Genomic DNA, 26,383 nt, shown 5'->3' on the forward strand with positions numbered 1-26,383 from the left:
CTTGGTCAGGGACACAGTAGTTCCAAGGCTTACCACAAGAACAATGGGCTAAATCCTAGAATGGATTCAAGTACATATTCTCAGCTAGGAGTAATTTAGCGTATCCAATCCACCAACCTGCATGCTGTCAGGAAGGAAAACTGAAGAAGCCAGAGGACACAGGAAGAGCATAAGACAGTGCAGACAGTAACCTGAGCTCAGGATTGAACCAGGGAACCAGGGACCAGGGCGATGCTACCTACTGCGGCATTGTGTCATCCCTTTTTAGGAACTTGCTTTAAAAAAAAAAAGGTTACTATGAGGATAAACCTAAGGACTGTAAATAGAAAAAAGACTCTGGAGGGCAGGAAGGTTTTGGTGTAACACTGTGTCCTACTGACACAGATGAACTGTTTCTGTGAACAACGAGTGGCTGACTAACCAAAATAAGTACAGCACTTTTAGTGACAGATATTGATACAAAGCAGCTTTACAGAAGTCCAGGTGTAGATCTAGATCCCTAGTAAGCAAGCAAGGGGTGACGGTGGCAAAGAAAATTCCCTGAAACATCATGAGGAATAACGGGGTGAAGCCTTGAGAGGATCCTGACTCAAAAGGAAACCCTTTCTCTTCTGGGTGGCGCAGGACAGTGAGATTATAAATCATTACAGTTCACAAGTGTAGGAGAGTAAAGTCAAGCAGTATTGTGTGTCAAAAGGATGATTAGTATGAGATTACTTAATAAAACTCCTGGGATGAGTACAGGACAGTCTTAATGATTACAACAGGTACAAATTTAGACGTTTTAGAGAAATGGTGCAAAAGATCCAAGGTCCAAGTAAAAAATAATAGAGCATTAAGATGAATCAGTGTACTTAAATAGTTGATCATTTTACCAACAATATGAATACTGAAACACTTTGTTAGCTTTAACGTTGTTAAACAAATATATTCCAGTATTTTCTTTCAGAAATCTCATATCCAGGCTAATATGAGTACTAAATTAAACTCTTGCTAAAAGAGTCCAAGCTGATGACTTCATGCATTTATGTTATGCTATCTATGTTAGCTTGGGCACAAAATAGATTGTGGGCATGACAACATGAGCAGCGTGTGTGTGTGTGTATGTGTGTGTGTGTGTGTGTGTGTGTGTGCAGAAAATGAAGTTAAAGGACGAGTCTAACTTAAAAAAAAATTCTGTGTATTCTTGGATAACAGGTTATTTGTACCTACATGGTACAAATAATACAAGTATGTACCTACCTGGCCTGCCCGAGCGTTGATGTTGCCCAGGCTCAGTAGGTGCTGGGCCACCTCCATGTCCTCGGGTCCTTCTGCTGCAGTCAAAGCTGCCAACATGATCGCCGTGTAGCCGGCTTTATTCTGATGATCCACCTCACAAAGCCCTTAGGAACATGATACAACATGCGAGAACACTGTCATACAACATAGAATAAGGTTAGAAAAAAGGAGATAAAGCATCAGATTTCACCCACAGAGACGAGCCAGTGAATTGACCTTTCATCTCACCTGTATCTAACAGGAGCTTGACTACTTGGAAGTTGGAGTGGGAGACGCTGTAGTGTAGGGCCATGTTGCCGTTGCCATCAGCCAGGTTAACTATATAGCGCAGGAGAGTGGGGGTGTGATTCCCAACTTCTCTTAGATACAGAGTGACCGTATCTGCCTGGGACTCTTTCTGACTGGATACACGGAACCATTCCTGATAGAGCACCATCAAAACCTGCCTCTGAAATCGAGACACACCACAGAAGCTGGCGTGATTCCTTTGTTATTTGGGATGTTTTAGTGTATCATGGCATTTTATTGAAACCAAAGTCTTGTTTTTGCACCGACATCAACAATTTAATGTGAAAGGGCCGTATTCAAAGTTGAGTTAAGCATGCATAGTGAGGATTTAACCCTTTTTACCGGTATGATGGCGTTCCATTCTACTGGCTGAATGGAAATTGACGTATCAGATATTTTCAATCAGTATAAACAAATGAATTATCGCAAGTCTGATAGAAAGATTTGTCAGGACTGCTGGGTAACCTTACACAGCATTTTAACACCTTCTTCTTATGAACAATCACTTGGGGTGTCTCAGAGCAAAGAAAGGGGATGTGGTACCTTAGTGGTTAAGACGTTAGACTACTTGTTGGAAGATTGTGAGTTTGTATCCCAGGTCCACCAAGCTGCCACTGCTGGGCCCCTGAGTAAGGCCCTTAACCTTCAATTGCTCAGTTGTATAAAATGAGATCAATTGTAAGTCACTCTGGATAAGGGTGTCTGCCAAATGTAGAAATTGGTTTGATATAACTATTTGCTTTGAAGAAACTTTTTTTAGGGTTTTTTGGGAACTTTTACTATTAATATATTGCCCCCATCATAGGCTCATTAACCACCACTGTGAAATGTGACAAGACAAATAAATTCAATGCTGAACATGGACACAACCAAAACAAGCCGAAATTCTTTTACAGACTCTGGTAAAAAAAAGCGTAATATCAGATATAACTAGAGCGCAAGTGTTATTCAGAAGTTAACTGAGACTCATGCACATTGGAGAGGGAGTTTTGTACAAACAGAGATGCGTCTCAGTTAGATACAGTCCTGATATTAGACTTGAGCACATTTCTGTACTGTGGCATTGTCTCAAACAAGGAGTAGTATTAAGGTCAGTGCAATGGTCTGATGTTTTGATGTGACCACAGCATGTCAAACTAAGATTTATGCTTTGGGCAGTAAAATCACTCAAACTATAAATTGCCAGTTGAGGCTACGGTTACTTATGTTAATATGGAATTATTCATCAGTTAATATTATCATCTTTTTACAATCCACAAAAACGTTTTTTTTTTTGTCACACTGGAGATTTCATTTTCATAACAATTGGAGACATTGCTTATCTTGTGAACCACTTATCATGGATTAAATTATGATCAACACTCATTAAGTGTCACAGCGAGCTTTGAGAGGGCTCAGCTTATCCTTTAAACTACTTGCATTGGCATTATTTTAATAATTTAACATGTTTTCAATTAGACATAAACAAATCAGTATATCTATAATGTACCCTACGTTCTATATAAAAGTGAAACTTTAATCAAAACTATTGTATTTCTTACCATCTCTTTGTTTGGGGCAGCAACCTCTGCCATTCGGTCCTTTAGGTAGTGACAAGCAGCCATGAAGTTTTTATCTACAAGTTCACTGCAGGAACACATTCAAGTGATTAAAATCAGACAATTAATAAAACATGTTGTACATAAGTGTCTGATGGTTAATGAATAAAGCCGGTAATAATCTTTTAATGGAATAAATACAGAAAGTAGAAATGCTTTTTCAGACTGGATTGTGAGGCTAGAATTGTGGATTTAAGTGAAGATATTTGGAGATTAGGTGAGGAGAAATGAGAGCAGCAAACTGTAAAATAAATGAAATATGAAATAAGACAAGGTCTAAGACAAAATCTGTATAAAAATTAGTGTGCTAAGACTTTTGCACAGTACTGTATTCAGTTAAAAACAGCGTGAAATATTGCCATGCATCAACAGTCCAAATATGACACTCAACCTTCAGAGCAAACTTCATGAAAAGCTGAGCCTATAATATACCCTTACTGAAGGATCCCACAGGTTTCACATGTGATTAGGCGAATGCGATGTGGTCACATGTGATAAACATGCAAAATTTACAAGAGTGCATATGATGCCCTGAAACTGCAGATGTAAAATAAAAAGGCAGAATATACCCTTGACATCTGACATTACGGACATTATTTAAAATTCTGTGAGAGAACTCTATATGATCTGTATGTGAAATGATCTATATGGGAAAAATCACCTGTAATAAATATGAAAAAAAAAATGTCTGAGAAATAATGCGTCTAATATAACCACATGTGTAAATTTGCATTATGTGCTTATTAACATATAAAGGGTGAGGGGGTGATTTTTCTCTAAGGGTATAGATACAGGTGCATTAAAAATGATAATAAATACAGAAAGCCTCAAATCAAGAATACAGGATGTGCTCTGGACAGTGTTATCCACCTCTCATGATGCTGTCTAGCACATGCTCTATTTAGCGCACGTCTTCCTCTTTAGAGCTGTGGTTTATGTTTAGAACACATTTCCAGACGTCCATATGCTCATCTCCTCTCCACTAGAACTATATGTGGCTTCCTGGCTTATTGAGCTTGTTCTCATGGTTAAGTTTATTAAACCTGTCACTCAGCATTTGTCTGCTTTCTGTCTCTGGACCGATGATTACTAAGACAATGGCTAGGTGATGGAGTAAGCCTACATGCTGTTAATATGCCTCAAGTCACAACTTTACATTTATAAACAGTCAAAATTATGATCCTAGAAAAACACTGTGGAGTCTCATTCAAAAACACCTATGAATATCCATACCCAAACCCTTGGTGGGTTTCAGGTGATTAACATGATTAAAATCATTACTAAAATCCTTTTTAATATAACTGTAATATCTCAGCACCTTCTCCAAATGGAACAGAGAACGTGCGTGATGGCTATATTTGTGGATGTGTGCATGTGTGATGGTGATAGGAGCTGTTATTATCGTAAATAAGGACTAGTAATAGGACTACTGGATAGAAATATTGCTATAAACTTAAACAAATAACACAAATATTACAAACTCTTACTAAAAATTAAAATATTTCTTTTTTTAAAAAAAATTTATTCAATCTCTTCTAGTGTTACCAATGGTATAGATTTCTTGTTTTGAATATAAATCAATGTAAAAAAAAAAGTCTATGAATATTAAAATATATCGAAAACTGTATATTATTTTAAATACATTTTGTTCATATTTTATATATATATAGAATATTTAATTTAATTTATTTTTTATCTATATTTTATATTTCATTTTATATTGATGAATACATTTTGTACTTGGGAATACATTTGTATATATAGATTTTTTTTTTTTTTTTTTTAATTTTTTCGTTTAAATTTCATTTATATTTATTGTTTCTTGTTATCTAAAGCAGTCTCTGGCGAAAAGAATTTCCTTCAGGATTAATAAAGTTATATTATCTTATATTAATGCTAGTGCATTAAATATTTTTGTTCATACATGTTTGTGCATGTTTTCTACACACTGTGGATTATACATATTTAGGGGAAAAAAGCTATGAAAAAAAATTCATGGGACAGAATAATGGACAAAAAAATAATAACATAATGAGATCATCTCATCTGATGATCATCTTTGATCGTCATCAGTGAAATGAGCATTGATTTTTCTGATGACATCTGGATGTGACACCAGGAAAGTGACTATTATTATTATTATTATTATTATTATTATTATTATTATTATTATTATTATTATTATTATTGTAAGATGTATGAAAATAATCCAGCTCTGTGCATAATCCTAGAAACACAATGTTGAGTCACATTATATAGATGTATAGTATGCATGGATGTTTATAAGACTTGGATTAACTTGACTCTTCTCTCTTTTTTCACCTAGCCCCTCTTTCTCACCTGCTGGGCTGCTCCTCCTGGGGATCAACACTGGCCTGGGGGTCTTTAGGCTCCACCGAACCCTGGGACCCCCCTGCCTCAGCTTCTTCAGCCTGCTCCCCAGCAGTAGCAGCCTCCTTCTCCTCCTCCGGGGCCACCCAACTTTCCTCTCCCTGTTCCTCCGTCTCCGAGCTATCCACCTCCTCCTCCTTCTCCTTCTCCTTCACCCTCTCGTCCTCATTCTCCTCCCCACTGGATTCCTCACTGGAGGTTGTCTCATAGCTGAACAACACAGACAGCCTCGGTTATCGATGTCACTCTGTTACTGTTAACTGAGTTATAAGTTCTATAAGGTAAGATTATAATAATCAACAAACCTAGCAGGATGACAAACAAATAATAGATAATAAAGACACCATTACAGACAGTCTGGTTCATTATAATGATAATTAAAGATGAAAACATCCCCATGTTCATGTATGTATTTAAATGAAAGTACTCATGGGTGAAAAGGAACGGAAACAGAAGAAGGCTGCCATTAGTGTACAAACGAAATGAATGGGGTTTTACCTGCTGAATCTGACTTCCGAGTAGATTATTAGTGTAATAATAATATCCATAACTTCCTGCCAGTTTTCAGCTCAGAGAAAAAAGAAAACTGTGTTTTGAAGCTGTATAACCTCTTACTAACTGAGCTGTGGTTATCTGAATCTCATTCGTTGCTGTTTTGTTTGCCTGGATCATAGCTGCGTGGTTAAATTCTGAAATTACTAGCTGTCATCTCTAACAACAGTCCTGCCAGGCTCCTCTTAAGATAATCCTAGCTGATCTTCTACAGGCTTTAGGATACAAATCTATCACCTCTGTACCAGGATAGCAGTACTTTTACATCTTCCACGACTGGCCGAAGGTTTGTTAGGAATTAATGCATATAAATGGATGTTTATTTAGTTTCAGTACAAATGCTGGCGTTAAATCTAGGTTTTATTTTAGGTTTTTTATGCTCTACAAAAGATTGTTTCCTTTTCAGAGAGGATTTCAAGTTTAACCCATTCTGAAAGTTAACCCTTAACTCTCCCTTGATGACCCCTTGATATACACTGATCAGGCATAACATTATGAGCACTGACAGGTGAAGTGAATAAGACTGATGATCTCCCTCATCATGGCACCTGTTAGTGGGTGGGATATATCAGGCAGCAAGTCAACATTTTGTCCTCAAAGTTGATGTGTTAGAAGCAGGAAAAATGGACAAGCGTAAGGATTTGAGCGAGTTTGACAAGGACCAAATTGTGATGGCTAGACCACTGGATCAGAGCATCTCCAAAACTGCAGCTCTTGTGGGATGTTCCCAGTCTGCATTGGTCAGTATCTATCAAAAGTGTTCCAAGGAAGGAACAGTGGTGAACCAGAAACAGGGTCATGGATGGCCAAGGCTCATTGATGCACGTGGGGACCGAAGGCTGGCCCGTGTGATCTGATCCAACAGACGAGCTACTGTTGCTCAGATTGCTGAAGAATTAATGCTGGTTCACCTTCTGGGATCTAGTGGAATCCATGCCTCGATGGATCAGGGCTGTTTTGGCAGCAAAAGGGGGGACCAACACAATATTGGTCAGGTGGTCATAATGTTATGCCTGATCAATGTATATATATATATATATATATATATATATATATATATATATACTGAGATTTTATATTACTGTTGAGTTCTAAAAGAGACAACCATTTTGTAGTAATGTCTATTATATTCTCCGCAAAGCTCACTATATAATTGCCCATAGTGCGCTGTAAATCTGCACTGCAACTGATAAACACTACAGCAATAAGTAATACCACAATGCATTACTGACTCGAAATACTGACTCTGAAACTTATGGATGGCCAAACCACATATACAAATGTAAATTTATACACTACAACATACTGTATACCAATGCCAACTGATGACAACAGTTGTAAGCAGAACATCATTAATTTTGTGTAGACTGAATTCAGCCTTAAAGCTGTAACAAATATAAAAGCATCTGCTAAACAAGTAAGCAGATGAGCACCAAAAGCCACCTTGGCATCCATTCTACAAGTCTCTGGAACTGCAGCAATGGAGCAATTGAACAGCGTGTTTCTGCTCGGATGGTGTTTTGATGATGGTGGTGGAGAGTGCTCCAGGATCGTCCAGTGGTGTTAAATTGGGTTGAGATGACTCAGCTCTTCTACTGTTCCAGAGACCTGTGGAATCTGTGCCAGAACTCATTAAAGCTGTTCTGGTAGCACCTCACTTTACTGAGACAATATAAGATGTTTTCGTCGCTAATTTGTCGTAGAACAGTAAACTATAAATAAGTGAGTAAGGCATTGATTGCAATTAGAAGATCACTGTACAGGAGGATCAACTATCTGATCTGCTCTATCTGGGTAATTATCTATCTCAGGCCTGAGCAAACACAGCTGAGATACAGCCTCCACCAGCGCTGACCAAATGCTGAGAGAGAGAGAGAGAGAGAGAGAGAGAGAGAGTTCTTTCCTATTGCTCAGGTTTGTCCACTTTTCACTCACGGCTCTTCATCTAAATCATCAAACAACACTGAGAGCTACGACACCCACAGCCTCTGGTTCTACCTGATCTTTGAGATGATGGATGAAACAGGGAAAGTGGGAACAGTTAAGACAGGGCAATTTTAATTTGATTGATGAAAATGACATTGACGTTTTAGGGCACAATCCCTGATGACTAACACGAAGATGAAAATATGGCATTAGCCTTCAAGGCAATTTGAGCAGTGACTTGTTCATTCATATGAAGCCTGATTAAATATGCACTACAGTTCCATCTGCATTAGTGGACATGAGGTTATGTATCTTTAATTATCTGTATTACTCTCACAAATGGCTTGGCTTGTTTAGCATATTAAAATTGCTCTCTGGAAAGAAAATCTACATCGGTATTGAATTTATCGAAATTAGCACAGGGTGAACTAGACGAACTACTTAACCTTTAAGCTCATAACTGTACTACACTAACAAACCAGTGAACTTTTCATGAATCTAACAGCATTTTTCAGATTTGTACATCTACATACTTTTAATTATCAGGCATTTGATTTCTATTCACATTTCTGCCACTACCAGGTTAATTAAAAAGTCATTTTGACACAACACACTGCCTATAAAATGTCCGTGCTTTACCCTTACAAGATTAAAGGAGCGAAATAAAGTATTTACGATAAGGCTCGTTCATAAAGCAATCAATAATCATTTAACTATGAATCACATGACCCCGATCAAACTGGTTGTAGTTGAATGACTGAATGAATAAATATAAATCTATGAAAATGACTATAAATCATGCCAAGCACATTTAATAAGGGAAATGTTAGCTCAGTGGTTAAGGCATTGGATCTTCAACCCTCAATTGCTGAGTTGTATAAAATGAGATGAACGTAAGCCACGCTGTATAAGGGTGTTTGCCAAATGCTAGAAATGCAAGGTAAAAGACCATGAAATAACCATGAATTAGAAAGGAGAAAATCTGTAAAAACTCCATTCCTAAAGTTCAATTATATATCAGCATCTAGGGCCAGCCCAAGATCCTTAAATATTACATTTACAAACACAAAATAACCTTCAAGTGTCAAATCAGCAACTCTACTGCAAATAGACGTCTTGTATTCAACATCATTGTCTTGCAGAATTTAGAAGAAAGACATTTCTAATTATCTACAATTGTATGCCTTGGACTGGAACAGCTGTATAGCTGAATATAGCCAACATGTTTGAAAATTACATGTCCTAGAGTCTATACAGTATATATATATAAATATATAGCGAGAACAATACATGGGCTAAAACAGGACCTTGCGGGACACTACGCTGCATTTTTAGCAGAAAATTCTCCCCTACCACTAACAAACTGCTAACAACTTGTCTAAACCGACCATGTTTTTAAACCTGTCCATTAAAAGTCTATTTAAAAAATCATTGCCAATTGCATCAAAATGGAGCACTCATGGCTGAAAGTAACCAAGATGGAAACTTATCGTTGACTCATTATATTTTTTTTCTTCATCACAACTGTATTCAATTCCACTTGCTTTTGCGATACATAACCTGTACTGATAACAGCACAAAAAACTGTCTGGACCAATCAACTCAATAGATTTGTGCTCTTGCCTTAAGATTACAATACATATCACATCAGCCTGTCAACTGATAATGTGTTATCTTTGCAGTGGCATTGGATAAGCAGTCATAAGCATGCAATAAAGGGTCATACCAAAAAATTATCTACTTTCAATGTTTATACTTTATTTTGTACTACTTTTATCCAAATGATGAATACCCATGTGTTTCATAAACCTGTTAAATTATTTGTAAAAGTGGTTGTACTGTATGCCATTGCAATGATGATGAAAATTGAAATTGTTTTAAAATGCAAAGCATGGCAAAAAAAAAACAAAGCAAAACAAAAAAAAGTTTCTTTACCCTCCATTTACACCAACAAATTTCAGATTTTTCTTGGCTCCTCGGCCCCCTTGCTTGTCAGGACAGTCATTCTTCTTCATAATAGATTTGAGGCCTGGAAAGGGAAAGCATAGTCAGTTTATTTGCCAGCTTTACACCTGTTCTTCGTCCTTAAATATATTCTACCTTTAATGATATCCCCGCACTAAGACGTATGGTTAATCTATGAGTATAGGATGGGTGCTTGTCACGGGCCCAAAAGACATAATAAATCCTTGAAATATGAGTATGATATTTTTTAAAAACAAGTTCCCCTGTAGCTGTCTTTGTGCATTTTGAATGGAAACAGGCATTAGCCTTCTTTTCACAAATAAACCCACGTATAGCTATATATAACCTAATAAGAACATTACATAACCATAAGCTTTTTGTTTTTGTTTTTTGCTATTTTCTATTACGGTATACATGTGCATTTAAACAACAATTATGTCATTAGATCGATATTCTATTCACTATTCTGGAGAACATAACTGTAAATGTGTGAGCTTGACTGTGGATGCATAAATACTAGCATATGGCTATATTATGTGCATGTTTAACTGAAGTACATTTATGATGCCTTCGGACAAATCATACACTCCAGAACAATGCTGAAATATCTAGTATTCACAGAAGGCTCTAGAACAAAAAATAATGTTTCTCAGTACATTTTCTGAGAAATAGCTGTTTGTTTTTTAAATGTTAACATCTTTCTGAAGACATGGTGTGTAGGGCTAAGTTCACCTGCTACAGATCATTCCTTGGTTATTACAAAAAAAACATGTATAGAAGAATGTATTAGTTACTAAATTTTAATAAAGGTAAAATTTGCTTTCTCTTGAACGTGTTCAGCTGCCCACGAGGTGGTTTGATCTGCAGCTCCAAAAGTTGCACTGGATGGCTTCATGTTTCTTGGAGGAAGCATGTACTAACCTTCACCCTCCCTGGTTGATAGAGCTCATATGATTTGGAGAAAGCTAGCTAAAGCGTGGGAATTGGCAAATTACCAAATGGGGAGAAATCAGGATTTTAAAAATAGTTTAGGACAAATACAAGGGTTTCTGTAATAAGCAGTCTAAAATTAACAGTCTAAAAATGTAGTGAATGTTTTTAGTCATGAAAATCTCCTGCTCCTAAATTTGTGCCTCAAGTATATGTTAAGCTAGGTTAAAGCACAGGTTTCCTGGAATACCACTTGTCCTGCACATTTTCCATTTTCATATATATCAGATTCAACTAAGCTGGGACAACAGTACCATATGCACTGTATTAGCAACTGATCTTAATGAAGTTCCCCGTACACAGCTCTGTGCACTTTAAATTCCACTTAAATACTAATAACCTTTTTTGGGTGAACAATGATTAAAAAAAAATGTTGCTGTTTAAAGAATATAAGCCAAAGCTCCATTGGTTTGTTGCCAGTCATCCTAAATGGGGCAGATGATTGGACGGAGAGATAGACTACCAGTCAAAAGTTTGGACACACCTTTTAATTCAATGTTTTTTGTTTAGGGATTTATTTTCTACATTCTAGAACAATACTGGAGATTTCAAAACTATGAAATAACACACATGGACTTAAGTAATCCATATGTAATGACAACAAAAAACAGTCGGTTGTTATTTTAAGACACGAAGGTCAGGTGTTCTGGAATAGTTCTTGCAAGAACAGTATTGTCAAGTGCATTTGCAAAACCCATCAAGCACCATGATGAAACTGGCTCACATGAAGACCATCCCAGTAAAGCAAGACCAAAACTGACCTCTGCTGCAGAGGAGAAGTTCATTTAGAGTGACCAGCCTCAGAAATCACCAATTAACAGCACCTCAGATTAGAGGCGTTATGAAGGCTTTACAGAGCATCAGTAGCAGACATATCTCAATATCAACTGTTCAGCATTCCTTCAGCATTGTTTTACAATGTAGAAAGAAATAAACATCAGGAAAGACCATGGAATTAGAAGGTGTGTCCAAACTTTTGACTGGTAGTGTAGCTCCATAGATTTGTTATTGTATATGGTTGTTGTCCTGCCCCTTTGAAATCTATGGTTACAAGCAACTGCTGGAAAACACTAATAAGTGCAGGATGGGGGTTATTCCAGGACAAGAGTTGGGAATATAAGATCTACATTTTCTAAAAATACATGTTCATGGTTATATTTAGCCTATATTCCAGATTCAGAGTGGTTTAGGTCTGAGAACTAGGGTTTAGTGGATGATGTACCTGCACTAGTGATCGCATGGTTATTCCATACAATCCCAGGGTTACCTGAGAACCAGTGTTGGGTGCTTGAGTAATGTCCAGCTCAGCTATATTTATATATCAATATTTCCCATTCTAATTTTAAGTCACTTTGGATAAAATCATCTACCAAGTGTATAGATGTTCATAAAAGGAAGTACCAGTTAAAAGAGTGTTGGCCATTATTATTTTCAACACCAGTGTGTGTAGCATGTTTGAAGTGATTAATGTAATGGGACTATACCTGACTGCTTTGCTGCACTTCCTTTTTGAACAGGAGAATAGAAGGCTGAAAGGGCACTAAGTGAGCCTCGGAGGTGACTCTGGATGGAGCTTATCTTTGAGACTGGCTGTTTTTGAGAGCCCTCTCCTTTTGTTTCCTGGCTCCCACTTCCCAGACTGGCCCACTGTTCATTGAGGAGACCTTGGATCCGAGTAACAACCTGGCCTATGGCTGCAGGTGATGCTGAAGCTTCAGCAGGTCTCTGAGGTTGCGGCTGAATGTCTTGTCCTTGCGGTTGCTTTTGGTCTTGCTGCAATGGTTCATCTGTGCTTGTATGTGGTATTATGGTTTCGGTTACCTCAGTCACATTCTCTACCAATTCTTTTTCCTCAACATTTACATCATCCTTGGGTATTGTCCCAACCAAATCATCTTCAGTCCTTTCTACTATAACATACTCTTCAGCCACATCACTCTCACTGACCATGCTTTCACTCATTTTCTCCTTATTTACATCATCTATTTCTACACTGTATGCGAGTACTTCATCTGCAGTTTCAAGCTCTTTTCTTTCTTTGGCTTGTAAGCTAATTTCATTGGCATCTGTTTCAACTGCCTGATCACATGTAACAATTTCCACACCCACAACTTTTTCCGATGTCGTCACCTGTGCTAAGACCTCAATTTCTCGAGTCTCAACTATATTTGTTTGAGTACTACAACATATTTGGTCTGGTTCTTTGATACTGTCAATGTCTGTTAGGACTGCTTTTTCTAACACGTGCTTGCCGTCAGTATTGACTGATGCATCACAAGTATTAATGTGTTGAGGAAATGGCTCTGGTGGCTCTGGTGGAACCTGCCTCTCTTGCTCTACACTGACTTCAATGGGTTCTTTTACTTTTTCACTTAGCTCCTGAATTGTTACATCCTTTTGTCTATTCTCCTCAATCTGTACCCTCAGTAAGGAGTTTGTTGTTTCTAGGTCACAGCTGACCTGCCTTAATCTTTCCTCCAATGTCTTCACTTTTTCTTGGAGTTCTTGGATAGCGAGAACATCTTGTTCATTTAATGTGGAGGCAGTTTGTTCCTTTTCAACAACAGATTGATCAACGTTTTCTGTTTTTTCAGTTTCATCTTGGGACACTGTGGCTTCAGAGCTATCTCCTTTTCCATCTGTTACGGAAGATCCTACTGTTAGGTCAGTCTCTTCATTTTCTGTCTTTTCCTCTTGTTCTTCTAATCCCTGTTCTGAAAGTGTTTCTGATACTTCAGTCTCATGCTCAGGTTCTTCCCATGTTTTCTCTGATTCTTCTGAATCAGTTGGACTATCGGCTTTTTCAATGCGTATCTCTGGAACAGAGACCACACTTTGAATTGGTCTTTCTCCCAGATCTGTGGTAGTTGGTGGCCCTTCAAGGTTCCTGGCTAGCTTATCTACATTTGACTCTATTTCTGGAATTTTAGCATGACTGTCACTCACAGTATCCTGGGAAAGGGATGGAGCTTCTTGCTGCTTTGTTTCTGAAGGAAGGTTAGTACTTTCTTGAGATTCTTGTTTGGGTTTTTCACATGGCTCTTTCTCGGACAGACTCTTGACCTGAGACTGGCTTTGAATTCTCTGAAGCAGTTGTTCCCTCTCTTCTCTTAGGGAACAAATCTGAGACTTTAGCTCAGGGATCGTCCTGACCTGCTCCTCTAGTTCACGCACCCGTTTCAGTGCTGCCGTTATCTGTTGATGCAGGCTGGCCCTGTCTTGAGGAATACTCCCTCTTCTGTCACTACCATCTGCAGGGCAAAATAGTTTTTCAGTCGAGCCATTCTGTGATTTAGAGCTCTGCTCATCAGTAGAGTCAGATGCTTTCCTGTGCGGCACATTAACAGGCATGCTAGATGCCCGAAATAAGTGAGGCCTCACATTAAGGCTCAGGGAAGCCTGTTGGTCCTGGGAAGTCTGAATATGGACCTGATCCACAGTTTTGGGGGAAGAGAGGTAGCTGCTACCTTGCACATTTGATTGAGCAGCAGGGGTGCTTTGGCTGCTACTGCTGCTGCTAGCATTGTCATTGCTGGCTCTGAAATCAAAAAGTTGCTGGACCTCGGTTACCCGTGACTTGGGCTTGGACCCCAGGGTGGAGGTGTTGGACCATGTGTCTTTAGCTGCAGGTCTTGCACCATGTCCAGGAAGGCTGAAATTGCGTGGCAGTGTGCTATATTTTGGCCCCCTGTTCTTTCTCTGTATATGAACTCTCTTGATGGTGTTACCCTTCTCAATGTCATCAACATATTTTAAGAAGTCCAGATCCAGGTGAAAGCCGTAGGGTGTCTCCACAGAATATGGCAGCTGCTTCCTCTGTCCTCCACTCTCAGAAGCCTTGGCGGAAAAGCCATTTGCTGAAACACAAATCCAAACACCTTTAGGAGTTTTTGACTGTAATCAGGATAAATGTCAACCCATAGGCTTTGAGGAATAAATTCTAATTAGGAAATTACATTTATAGTGTCTTATAAAAAAAACAGTTACTCTTACCACTTTTCTTGTCCATCATTTGTGTGTTTCAGTGTCATCGACTCTCCCTCTCTCTTTCGGTTCTAAATGTTAGCAGACTGTGGAAAGACGAAAAAAGCACCTTATGAAACATGTGGCTTCCAGAGACATTTACTTCCTTAGTAGATTTGTGTGTAACATATTCTAGAATAAGAAAAAGTATACAGTTTGGAAGAATTTTGTTATTTAGTGACTCCCTTCAGATTTTTCCCTATGAATCTCTACTATGAATAAAAGACTGTGATTTCAAATCACAAGAACAACGATCAGAAACCTTCCAAATAGTAATATATAAACATAATAAGACATGGAAGGTCAAGATCAGAAAAGAATGAAAAGATCGAGACTGTGGAAGAAGACTAAGAATAAATATAACTTGGAAGGAAATCTTAAGTCTTGTGCATTTCCAAAGCAACTGATTTTTCTCAGAAACATATTGTAATAAAACACATTAGCACTGCAACTATTAATGTGTCCAGTGCTAGGTGGAAGTTCCATCAGAACCCTGAAGATGCGATCATTTTGTATAATGAAACAAATTATGAAGCATCGACATGTGAAGATAATTTCTTGTGAAGGCTGCTGTAAACTAACAACGGTGCAAATCCTGAAGGCAGGTTTGTGAAACATAACTACCATCTGTGCTCGTGAAAGATAGAATTCATGCCGATGCTGCACATGGGACTGATTTTGATCTTTGCAGTCTGAGCCAGAGGCTTGAAATTTGACCAGAAGATTTGATCATTTTGGGGTAAGAGATTGTAATCAAAGGTACAAAGCAGTGGTGACTCACAAAAGTGCATTCTGACCTGAAGCCATTGGTATATATATCAATCGTTAACTCCCTATCGAATTTTTACCATTCGTACCATTATTAATAAGCTATTCATAACTTTTAGCATGCATAACCTATTGCATATCTAATCAGTTCCAACTTTCATATGATTTCTCTCAAACAGTTATTGACAGCAATCCAGAGTCTACTCTTTAAGAGTGGAATATAAAATATAAGCTGTGTTGGATTTTTGTTGTGCTACAATTCAACTGAGAGCCTGAACACTCTCAGAAATCTCCCTGAGTACCAGAGAAACACTACAGGATGCCATTTCTGCAGCTGGTGAGCAGGCTATCAATCAACCTGGCAACATAATGTTCTTGCACTCCAACCAAACATCTTGAAGGAAAAGCTGATTGAATTCTGAGCATTTAGCCTAGCAGCTGTAAATCACAGAGCAACAGGAAAAATAGTTCCCTACAAGTAACAGCACCAAGGTCTTCGCAAAGTGGTAGCAGTGAAGGTCTTTTACAGAAACTGGAAAGATGACAATGTCTGTGGAAATACTTGAAGGAAGGAATGCGAAAACGAAGACAATATATACAATGTCTTGTTATGGAAAAATGTTTCTTATTAATGGAAAAAAAACATTAAGTGATCTTTAATAAATTTTCAAAGTTTCCTACTTTACCCACAAATGCCACAAGAAGTTCTTGTAGTTCTTTGGAGATGTTTTTTAGGAGGAAATGACAGCATGTATTTATTTATTTAGTTAGTTAGTTAGTTAGTTATTTAATATTTGTCATTTATCATTGTAACTGCACTAGCAATGTCATCATGTGACGGCAACCAATAACCTCTCAGGATCAGGAATAACAAAACCACAGTACAGTACAAAACAATACAGCAGCTAACATGCCACATTTACTTCAGTGTAAACCTATGTTTTGTTTCTTAAACAATGTATATGACAGCAACTGCCTTAAGCAATGCTAATTAGAATAAACATTTTATAATGATCATGACATTAACTCTGAAGTAATGGGATTATGCAGGTGACTGATGGCTAAATCGACAGAATCATACACACTGCAACAAGCGTTAAAAATGTACAGTAAAGATCTGCTGATGGAAAAAGGGAAAAAAAGGGAAAAGTGATCAGGGACATCACCTCTGCCACATACATCACACACATACACTCACTGTCCTTGAGAGCTAATTAGCCGAAGTTGGAACGTACTTGTAATAACTGCTGACTAACGTGAACCCTAGACTCTGCCCTCCACCCACGGTCAATCACCAGCAGTTGCTGTTTAATTAGATACTAAGAGAGAGAGAAAGAGTGAGAGAGAGAGAGAGAGAGAGAGAGAGAGAGAGAGAGAGAACATATATGTATGCGTGGAAAGGAAACACCTTAATAGGGAGGCCTGTGCACAACCTTCTGTCAACGTCACATTGAGGAAGCAATTTTACTTCATCAGCTGAAATCTAATTACTCTCCGAAGCTCATCTGAAGCCTGTGTATCTTTATTATACTGTGGATAACATGTATCCCACTGGCCCACATATGAACTACTGTATATACTCAGTGACAAAAGACATTTGTGTTTTGTAATTGAGTATATACAGTACAGATGAAACTGAATTCAACTAATGAATAGAAGAACAGAGGAAGTGAGAGAGGGAAGAATTTGAAATGCCTCGCCTTACACACACACACACACACACGTGCACTTACACCTGCAGGTCTACGAGCTCAGCAGCTGCACCACTGACCACTCATCCATTCTGTTAAATCATGGAGAAGAAACAGATTCATTCAGCAATGCAGAAGCAAAAAAACAGAACCTCCCCAATGCCTGTGGTCAGTGTTTACCTTCCTGTGACCCTGACTCTGCTCTGAATAATCACGCATGCTTGATTTCCAGAGTATGTCAAACAAAAACAACTTCCATCTTCCATGCTGCGTAGTAAAATAGCCAAATAGAAAATAGGTCTATTAAATCATGTCATTTTACCTTAAAAAAAACCACACACACATGGTTATAATTCAGTAATTCAGTCTTCAAAATGTGTTTTTCCCTCTGCAGAAATCTTTGAGTGAAAATTTGTACAGTGCTGCAAACGGAAACCTTTCAGACAGACAGAACCATAAATCTCAAGGAATACTATTCACAAGAATTTTTTGTAGTTTGTTTGTTTGTTTGTTTGTTTTTACAGTACATTTACATCACCCTTTCACTAGAGTACCATTTATTAATCTTTGCCGCTGCCTTAATCTATTGCTACATACTGATAGCAGTAATAGATGATAATTGTTGCTATGACTGATTTCTGACCAACATGGAAATGTTATTCATTTATTACGTTATCTCTCATCTTGCCTACGCCATCTTTCCTCAAAGATCGTGTTGTTTATGGAGCCAGATTAAGAAACGCAGTGGTGAAGCCAGTCAGTCTGCACAAAGATGCCTTGCAAGCTAAATGCGATTTCTTCACATATTAATCGGCAGGGTTTGATCAAGTTTTTACATGCTACATGCCATAATGGAAACCCACACATGAGTTCAGTTTAAACATTTTCCGCGATGCTCCTGCAATCCTATTTCACTTTTTTAGGAATAACCAGATTTTGAAATATTATAAATTTCATTGTTCATAGGAAACATATTTTAGTTCAGGGAAATCTGCAGTTTTCAGAACTATATATTAAGGATGCATTGATTATTAGGTATTGGTTTGATTCTGTGCTTATTGACTCATACTGGTACTCGTCAAAATCTCTGATACCATCATCGAACACCACATGATAATAAGTATGTGTGAAAATCACATATAGTGTAGCTAGCAAGATTTTAGAAATCTTTGAGCAGACTGACTGTTTCACCACTACGTTTCTTAAACTTTTGGTAAACAAAATGAAATGAATGAAATTGAAAAAAGATAACTTATTAAATACTTACATATTATTTTGGTTAAATGGTATTTTGGTACTGATCTAAAATTATTTTATGCATTATATTTTTGAACCATAAGATGTAAGAAATCAGTCACAGCAACAATATATAGTTTATATATAGGCTGCCACACCATTGAGGGCAAGAAGCCTTTATTATCGCCACACATACATTACAGCACAGTGGAATTCTTTTCTTCGGAAAATCCCAGCTGAGGAAGTTGGGGTCGGAGTGGAGGGGCAGCTATAATACAGCACCCCTGGAGCAGGAAGGGTTAAAGGCCTTGCTCAATTGCCCAACAGTGAAGCTTAGTGGTGCTGGGGCTTGAACCCAGATCAACAACCCAGAACCTTACTCACTCAAACCATCACTGCCCCAAATGAATAGATGACAAGAGATGATCTAGATCTATTTTACGATTAGCTATCGAACGCAAAGCAGACAGCAAACTTTGCTTTCCAAAAATATCAAGAGGACTTCAGCATCTTCATACAAGTTACCTTGTAGCATTTATACAGAATCTTGACTAGAGGACACAATGATAGTTGACCTGAGCATGCAGAGCTGTATCAGTGACCATGATGCTTAAAAGTGAGTGTACAGAGAAACCGTCACACACAAAGGAGCAGTCAGTTCAATTCGGTGTGAACTGAGCACTTTGAGCCTGCTTCGGGTCGTTTTGCTGACTATGGTGGCTGAGAAGTGAAAAACAAACTAAACAAAGCAGAAAACAAAATAACAAATACGAAAAAAAACAATAACAAAACTGAAAACAAAATAAAAGATCCAAAAACAAAATAATAAAAACAGAAAACAAAATAACAAATCCGAATACAAAATAAGAAATACAAAAAAAAAACCAATAACAAATACGAAAAAACAATAACAAATCCAAAAAAAAAAAAAAAAGCAAATCTGAAAAGACAATAACAAAACTGAAAACAAAATAAAAAATCTAAAAACAAAATAACAAATCTGATAACAAAATAAAAAAATCCAGAAAAATTACAAATTCAAAAACAAAATAACAAATCGGAAAACAAAATAAAAAATTCGAAAACAAAATAACAAATAAGAAAACAAAATAACAAAAACAGAAAGCAATTAAAAAATCTGAAAACAAAATATCAAATCCGAAAACAAAACAACAAAGCCAAATACAAAATAACAGAACCGAAAACACAACGACAATTCAGACAAACCAGAAAAGGTAATTATAGTTTGGGAATAGAATTCTTACCGCTGAATGGACGAGACATCTGTCACTCAAGATATACAAGAAGCAGAAAATTGTTCACGTTGAACCATTTTTTTTTGTTAACTCTAAGGTTTGTTATTGTGTTTTCTGATTTGTTATTTTGTTTTGCACATCTCAGCCACCGTAACTCACTGCTCTGAACGCTCAGGTCGGATTTCCTTGCATTCTCAGCTACTGTTTTAAAAGCCATAACATGCTAACACCCAATATGAGGTACGAGTTCATCGCTATTGTATCAACACACAACAGCAATGCTAAATAAAATGTACCATGCTGCCTCGGTTTGCTTGATACTATACAGGTGACTCATGTCAGTATCAGGATCAGATTCGGTATTGCTGAATGTCCTGCCATCCTATTTCATCCCAGCTTCAGTAGAAAATGTCAACATTTCATCATGTCTGGTTTTCCCCAGGCTTGTTGCTGGAATATACTGAGCACAAGATTCTAGCTTTTGTTGCATAGCTTTTTATCTGTCCCCTGTAAGATTCACCATACAATTAACACTAACTTAAACCATTAATTACCTCTTTAACCATCATTAGTACCCTTATAATCGCTTCCCTCATTCCCTCTGTCCTTATATACCCTCCCCCTCTTTCCCTCCCTACATTTACTTCCACTGACAATAAACAAAAATGTTTGCTCACTAGTCTTGTTCTTCGTGATGGCAGCTTCCAGATCTAACTAGTCCACAGTGCAGACATCTGGAGGAGGGAGTTGAACACAGTACATCTGTTTTTTAGAGATGAGAGGAGCCTTAGAAAAAGAAAGAAAGAAAGAAAGAAAGAAAGAAAGAAAGAAAAGGATCACTGAGATTGTTTATAACATATTATTCAAAGCTTGTACAGTATATTAAAATACTAGAAAGCTGTAACACATATAAAATATAGAGTGTATGGATGTGTGTAGTATATGGAGCACATGTAGATACATATGTACACACACACACACACACACACACATACACACACACAGCTAAAGCCACATTAATCAGCTCCAGTAGACAGAACAGGAAAAGAAGACACAGAATCCAGAGTGTGCACACTTTCATTAGACATGTGAGGCGACTGGCTATAAATTATTTATTCCAGCCCTGTAGCTAATGCTACCCAGAGTTTCGATGGTAAAGAAAATAATGAGAAAACGCTTTCCATTAGCTCTGTGTGGATTTAAGAGACGAAGGGATGAGTGAAGGGGGAGAGCGGTAGCGGAGCAGAGAGGTAGATGCAGAGAGAAGAGCTCATTAATTAGTAGAGAGTGTGAATTCAGCGATATATTGTCGAGACTGGAAGAAGGAGGGAAAAATAGAACACGGAATGGAGAGATGCAGAGTGATGACAAGAATGATGACAGCCGGTGGGGTGGGCAGAGGGGGTGGGGTGGGGGATGTTGTAAAGTGTGATGGTTGAGGGGGAGTCAAGATGTTGATGTAGTGAGTGACAGCACTAGCACTAGCTCGTTCTCTCTCTCTCTCTCTTTCTCTGTGTGTGTGTGTGTGTGTGTGTTTCACCTCTGATGTTGTATCTTGTTAATCTGAGAAGAAGAAATTGATCCGCACACACACACACACACACACACACAGACTGCTAGATTCATATATAGATAACACCCACACATTAAATGGATATCCATTGTGCATAACTTAACTCCAGACCTTTACCAGGGAAACAGACAAAATTCAGGGAAAACCCCAAATCATATATCCTTGCTGAAAGAAAAAATCCACTATGAAGGGCTACCTTCCTGCTCGTTGTGCACTGGAGGGTGGTGAAGCAGCTCAGTAGGGGACTGAAAGTCTGCATGGTAACAACCACTACATTACAGCAAAGATACTGAAAGTAGGCAGCACTACACTAAAACATAATATGTGCAAGTGCAAAAGAATGCCCAGTAAATATGCACACAGCAGATATAGAGAGCCACATATCCACACCTAAATACAAAACAAGCTGGCTGGGCGCCAGACAGAATCGACGTTGTCTGCAGGCTGCCTCTGTGCCTGGAGATAAAGCCTGTCTGCTATTCTGTTATTCCTGCACTGCAGCAGCAACCGAGCCACTCAGAAGATGAGGGGGAAAAGCGAAAGTGCAGCACTGGAGGAGGGTCATGGTCTTATACACACACACACACACACACACACACAAACAGAGTGTTCACCTGGGCTGGGAAGCAAGCACAGTGTGTGTGTGTGAAGAGAGAGAGAGAGAGAGAGAGATGAGAGCAAGAGATGGGAATTCTCTTACCTGGCATGTGTAGAAAATCATGTACTCTCCTTTTCTCTCTAGACTGTCGTGTGTCTCCTTCCTCCTAGTTTCAACCTGATAATACAATACAGGAAGGAAAGGGGGATGAGATGATCAGGTTTGATTGGAGGGAGAGAGGGAGGGAGAGAGAGAGAGAGAGAGACTGACAGACAGACAGACAGACAGACAAAGACAGAAAGAGCCCAAGAGCAAGAGAGAGAGAGAGAGAGAGAGAGAGAGAGAGAGAGAGAGAGAGAGAGCGATCGAGAGAAACAGAGAGAGAGAGAGACAGACAGAGACAGACAGACAGACAGACAGAGAGACAGACAGACAGACAGACAGAGACAGAAAGAGCACGAGAGAGAGCGCAATCGAGAGAGAGAGACAGACAGAGAGAGAGACAGACAGAGAGAGAGAAACAGAAAGAGAGAGAGAAAAAGATAGAGATCAAGAGAAACAGAGAGAGAGAGAGAGAGAGAGAGACAAACAGACAGACCCAAGCGAGTGCAAGATCGAGAGAGACAGACAGACAGACAGACAGAGACAGAAAGAGCCCGAGAGAAACAGAGACAGACAGAGAGCGAGAGAGAGAGAGAGAGAGAGAGAGAGAGAGAGAGGTCAGGTGATTGATAATCACAACACACAGGCTGATAAAAACAAACCATAACAATATCAAATCTAATGACTGCACTGGGCAGAAAGGTAAGAAAACAGTGCCTCATACTCTCTGGAATGTTCACTCCAGCATTGCAATCCCACCCTGACAACCACCTCCCCTGTTTTTATGTCAGTTAAACTCACGTGTACTGCTGCCTCAAATGCAGTGACCCAGAGAACGTTGAGAATCTCTCTTGCTCTGCCTCGGTCTGCACTAGACCTTGTAAATATGACTGAACTTTGAGTGAACTCCCACCACTCAACAGTGTAATCATGTGCTGGGTGGGGGGGCAATCATTAACCATGCTATGATAGGTCCACTCATTCTCTCTCTCTTTCTCTCTCTCTCTCTCTCTCTCTCACACACACACACACACACACACACTCCCTTATCAATCCCCCCACACTAACTTCTCTGACTAGGACATTGTCTTGTCTGTAGTCTAGCAATTCATATACAGTACATTAGCCTAAGTAATTAAACCACATCATTAAATCAATTTTGTTTAAATTCTCCAGTGAACAGTGTCATATTCCTCGTACCGCACAGTATATGAGTCAAAAAATGTCTTCTTTGGACACAAAGACTATACAGTGTTATAGTCAGTAATAATTACTGTATGTGTAACAGGTTTGTTCATTCAGTACACACAGTTTCATTACTGCATATCATGATATTTTAGATCACGTCCACACATACGTCTGTGTTAGCTCAAATTAAAGGTGTTTACAAAAAATTTAAGAGAGAAGGGTCGAAAATGAAAAACTGACCTTCACTGATTTGCTGTATAAAACGGTCATAAAAGTAATTTTTGCCTTTGCCTCATGTTACTCGTAATATCAACAAAATATTCCGCTTCATTCAGTCCCAAAATACAAACACACCAACCATGTTTGTTCCAATTTATAAGTATTTCAGTTGAGATCAAGTTGTTACTGCTACATATCATTTTACGTGCCACCAAAAGCTCCAAAGCCTAGAGCTAAGAGGTATAAAAAATCTGTACAGTTAACATGAAATATACACAATGGACCAAAAAACATCCATCAATCACAAAACACAATATAAAAGACATCATAACATTATTATCAGTGGACAAGAATTACTGATCCACTAACTAAATAACTAACTAACCTGGCACAAATTACTACCTATTAATAAAAAAAAATATTATCAGCGGGCAAGAATTAAGTTTTAATGAATTTAATTTAATTTAATTTAATTTAATTTAATTTAATTTAATTTAATTTAATTTAATTTAATTTAATTTAATTTAATTTAATCAATCAGTTACAATACACAAACTGTACATAAAATACATTATTATCAATGAACAAGAGCTACAGGTCCTTTCACTAACTTACTAACCAACTAAATAACTATTTAACCAACCAACCAACTAGCCGGGGTGGTGGTAGCTCAAGTGGTTAAGGTTCTTGGTTTTTGATTGGAAGATCAAGGGTTTAAGCCCCAGCACTACCAAGCTGCCACCTTGAGCAAGGCTGCCAAACCACACCCAACCCCCAGACTAACTAACTAACCCCCAATCCAGGGGTACTGCATCATGGCTGACCCTGTGCTCTGACCCCAACCTTCCAAGGATGGGATATGCAAAGAAAGAATTTCACTGTGCAGTAATGTATATGTGACAAATAAAGGCTACTTAAAATAAAAATATTTAATTAACAATTGCTCACACAGTGAAACCCCAAAAAGTACTAAACCATGCATTAGTCTGCAGTTTAACCCTTATTCACTTCCACAGTTTTCCATGTAGATGGACTAAAGCCAGTAAAAACACCTGCTTTTTTAATCATTTCATCCTCTTTTTTTTATTTGTAGTCACTAATCTCTGTCATGGCTCTCCTCGGCCACGGCGTAGTCAAACTGGCCGACTTGATCAGGAGCTGTGCTTTAAAGCCACACTTTGCTTTTCCATTTGTAGATTCTTCCATCCTGAGACGGTTATTAAATTCAGACGAGCAGCGGGGAGATTTACCGATGGCAGACTTGTGATGGCTTTGCTGTGGTTATATTTCACAGTGCAGCTGAGTGAGTCTTAGGCTGGTGTCAGTGCTGTGCTCTTATAGGACAGGAGTGAAGGATCGGTGGTGAGCGCACAACGGCTGAGACATACCCAGCTCTTCAAGTTCTCATCAGTGAATTTATGAATCGCAGCACTGCTTACGGACACTGACTGATCACAAATGTAATGCACACTATATCCTGGGGGAGCACTTATGTGAACTCCTTTTTTTTTTGCATGTACTGCATTTTGCACCAGAGGATTGATTTGACTAATGAAAGTCTATTTGCATTCCTCTTGTCTGTGCTATCTGGCTAGCTCAGCTAAATCAGGATAACACTGCCACCAATTCTACCACCTCCCCTTACTGACACTCACTTTTATTACGGAAATGCACCTTCACACACACACACACACACACAAAGCAGCAGGATGGCTTGTTTTCCTAATCGTCCTAACGGAAGAGACAATACATGAAACAGGAACACAGCACACAGGTTGTCTAGCTTTCCATTGTTCAGGCCAAATAGGCCAAAATCCAGTGCATGTGAAATTCTTGCACACAGCACCAACATTACACATTCACATACATTAATCATGGCTCTGTGTGTTATTTCAGTTACACTCCCTGATATAATTTTTCCACATTTCCTGTGCATGCTATATAAAGTTCCATGTATGGCGTCGGCTCCTGCTCCTATCTTTACAACCAGAACTCTGTCATCCGTGGGTGTTTACAGCGACACGTCCTATTACACATAACATAACATTTCGGCCAAAACCGAAATGGACACCCTGTCATCTCCTTTTGTTCATGCTAAAGTGGCAGAATAGTAAAAAAAAAAAAAGAGTGTATGGAAAGATACCCATGCACAAGAGAGTGAAATGACAAGAAGAAAAACATCTAGCATTTGCAATGTCGTAAATTTCAGTGCTAAAATCTGCTAAATGGATTGCACACTGCAAGTCCTGCCTCTGAGGGATACGTGATTCAGAAAACTTGTGCATTGGCACTTCCAGAGTCGTGGAAACATTTCCCAGCTATATTTAGAAAAAGCCTGCACATTTATCACTTATCTTTCAGCTTGTCTTCCTTTCTCTGTTTTGTGTCGCTGTTTGTTACATGAGCAATCAGGAATCTGTTATCAGATATGAGAAATATTGCAGGTTTCTTGGAGAGAAGTGTGTGTGTGTGTGTTATGTATTTGCTCAACCCTATTTATAGTGTTCTTCTTAATTAATATTGTCTCAAGGTGGCCTTAGAGTAAGAGTGAAAAAATAAAAAGTGATTATAAATAAGACAGCCTAGGAACATATAATAAGGTAACGGGAGGACAACAATAAAATAAAAGAACTGATAAACAAAAATAAAAAGAGATATGACCCAGCAAACAGAACACCCGTTAGTACAAACACATTTATTTGCTCTATATGCCAAGTCAAATAACATGTTTAATATTT

At 38.3% G+C, this 26,383-nt stretch overlaps 1 protein-coding gene across 4 annotated transcripts in view; it reads right to left on the bottom strand.

The window, feature by feature from the left end:
- kank4 (KN motif and ankyrin repeat domains 4) overlaps window positions 1–26,383 on the bottom strand; it is a 60,185-nt gene that overhangs the window by 3,733 nt on the left and 30,069 nt on the right. Inside the window, exons 1-10 of one of the 4 annotated variants that reach the window (XM_058403072.1) lie at window positions 23,040–23,110; window positions 22,239–22,313; window positions 20,643–20,751; window positions 14,985–15,061; window positions 12,476–14,848; window positions 9,972–10,065; window positions 5,508–5,768; window positions 3,111–3,195; window positions 1,510–1,729; window positions 1,243–1,385 (exon numbers count right to left, since the gene is read on the bottom strand). In XM_058403072.1, the coding sequence (XP_058259055.1) occupies window positions 1,243–1,385; window positions 1,510–1,729; window positions 3,111–3,195; window positions 5,508–5,768; window positions 9,972–10,065; window positions 12,476–14,848; window positions 14,985–15,003 (3,195 nt within the window). In that variant the 5' untranslated portion in view covers window positions 15,004–15,061; window positions 20,643–20,751; window positions 22,239–22,313; window positions 23,040–23,110. Of the gene's footprint in view, window positions 1–1,242; window positions 1,386–1,509; window positions 1,730–3,110; window positions 3,196–5,507; window positions 5,769–9,971; window positions 10,066–12,475; window positions 14,849–14,984; window positions 15,062–17,017; window positions 17,069–20,642; window positions 20,752–22,238; window positions 22,402–23,039; window positions 23,111–26,383 lie in introns of those variants that run through there. The other 3 variants (XM_058403069.1, XM_058403070.1, XM_058403073.1) reach the window with 3 other exon arrangements.

This window comes from Hemibagrus wyckioides, linkage group LG11 (genome assembly GCF_019097595.1).
Source record: "Hemibagrus wyckioides isolate EC202008001 linkage group LG11, SWU_Hwy_1.0, whole genome shotgun sequence".
Classification (NCBI taxonomy): Eukaryota; Metazoa; Chordata; class Actinopteri; order Siluriformes; family Bagridae; genus Hemibagrus; species Hemibagrus wyckioides.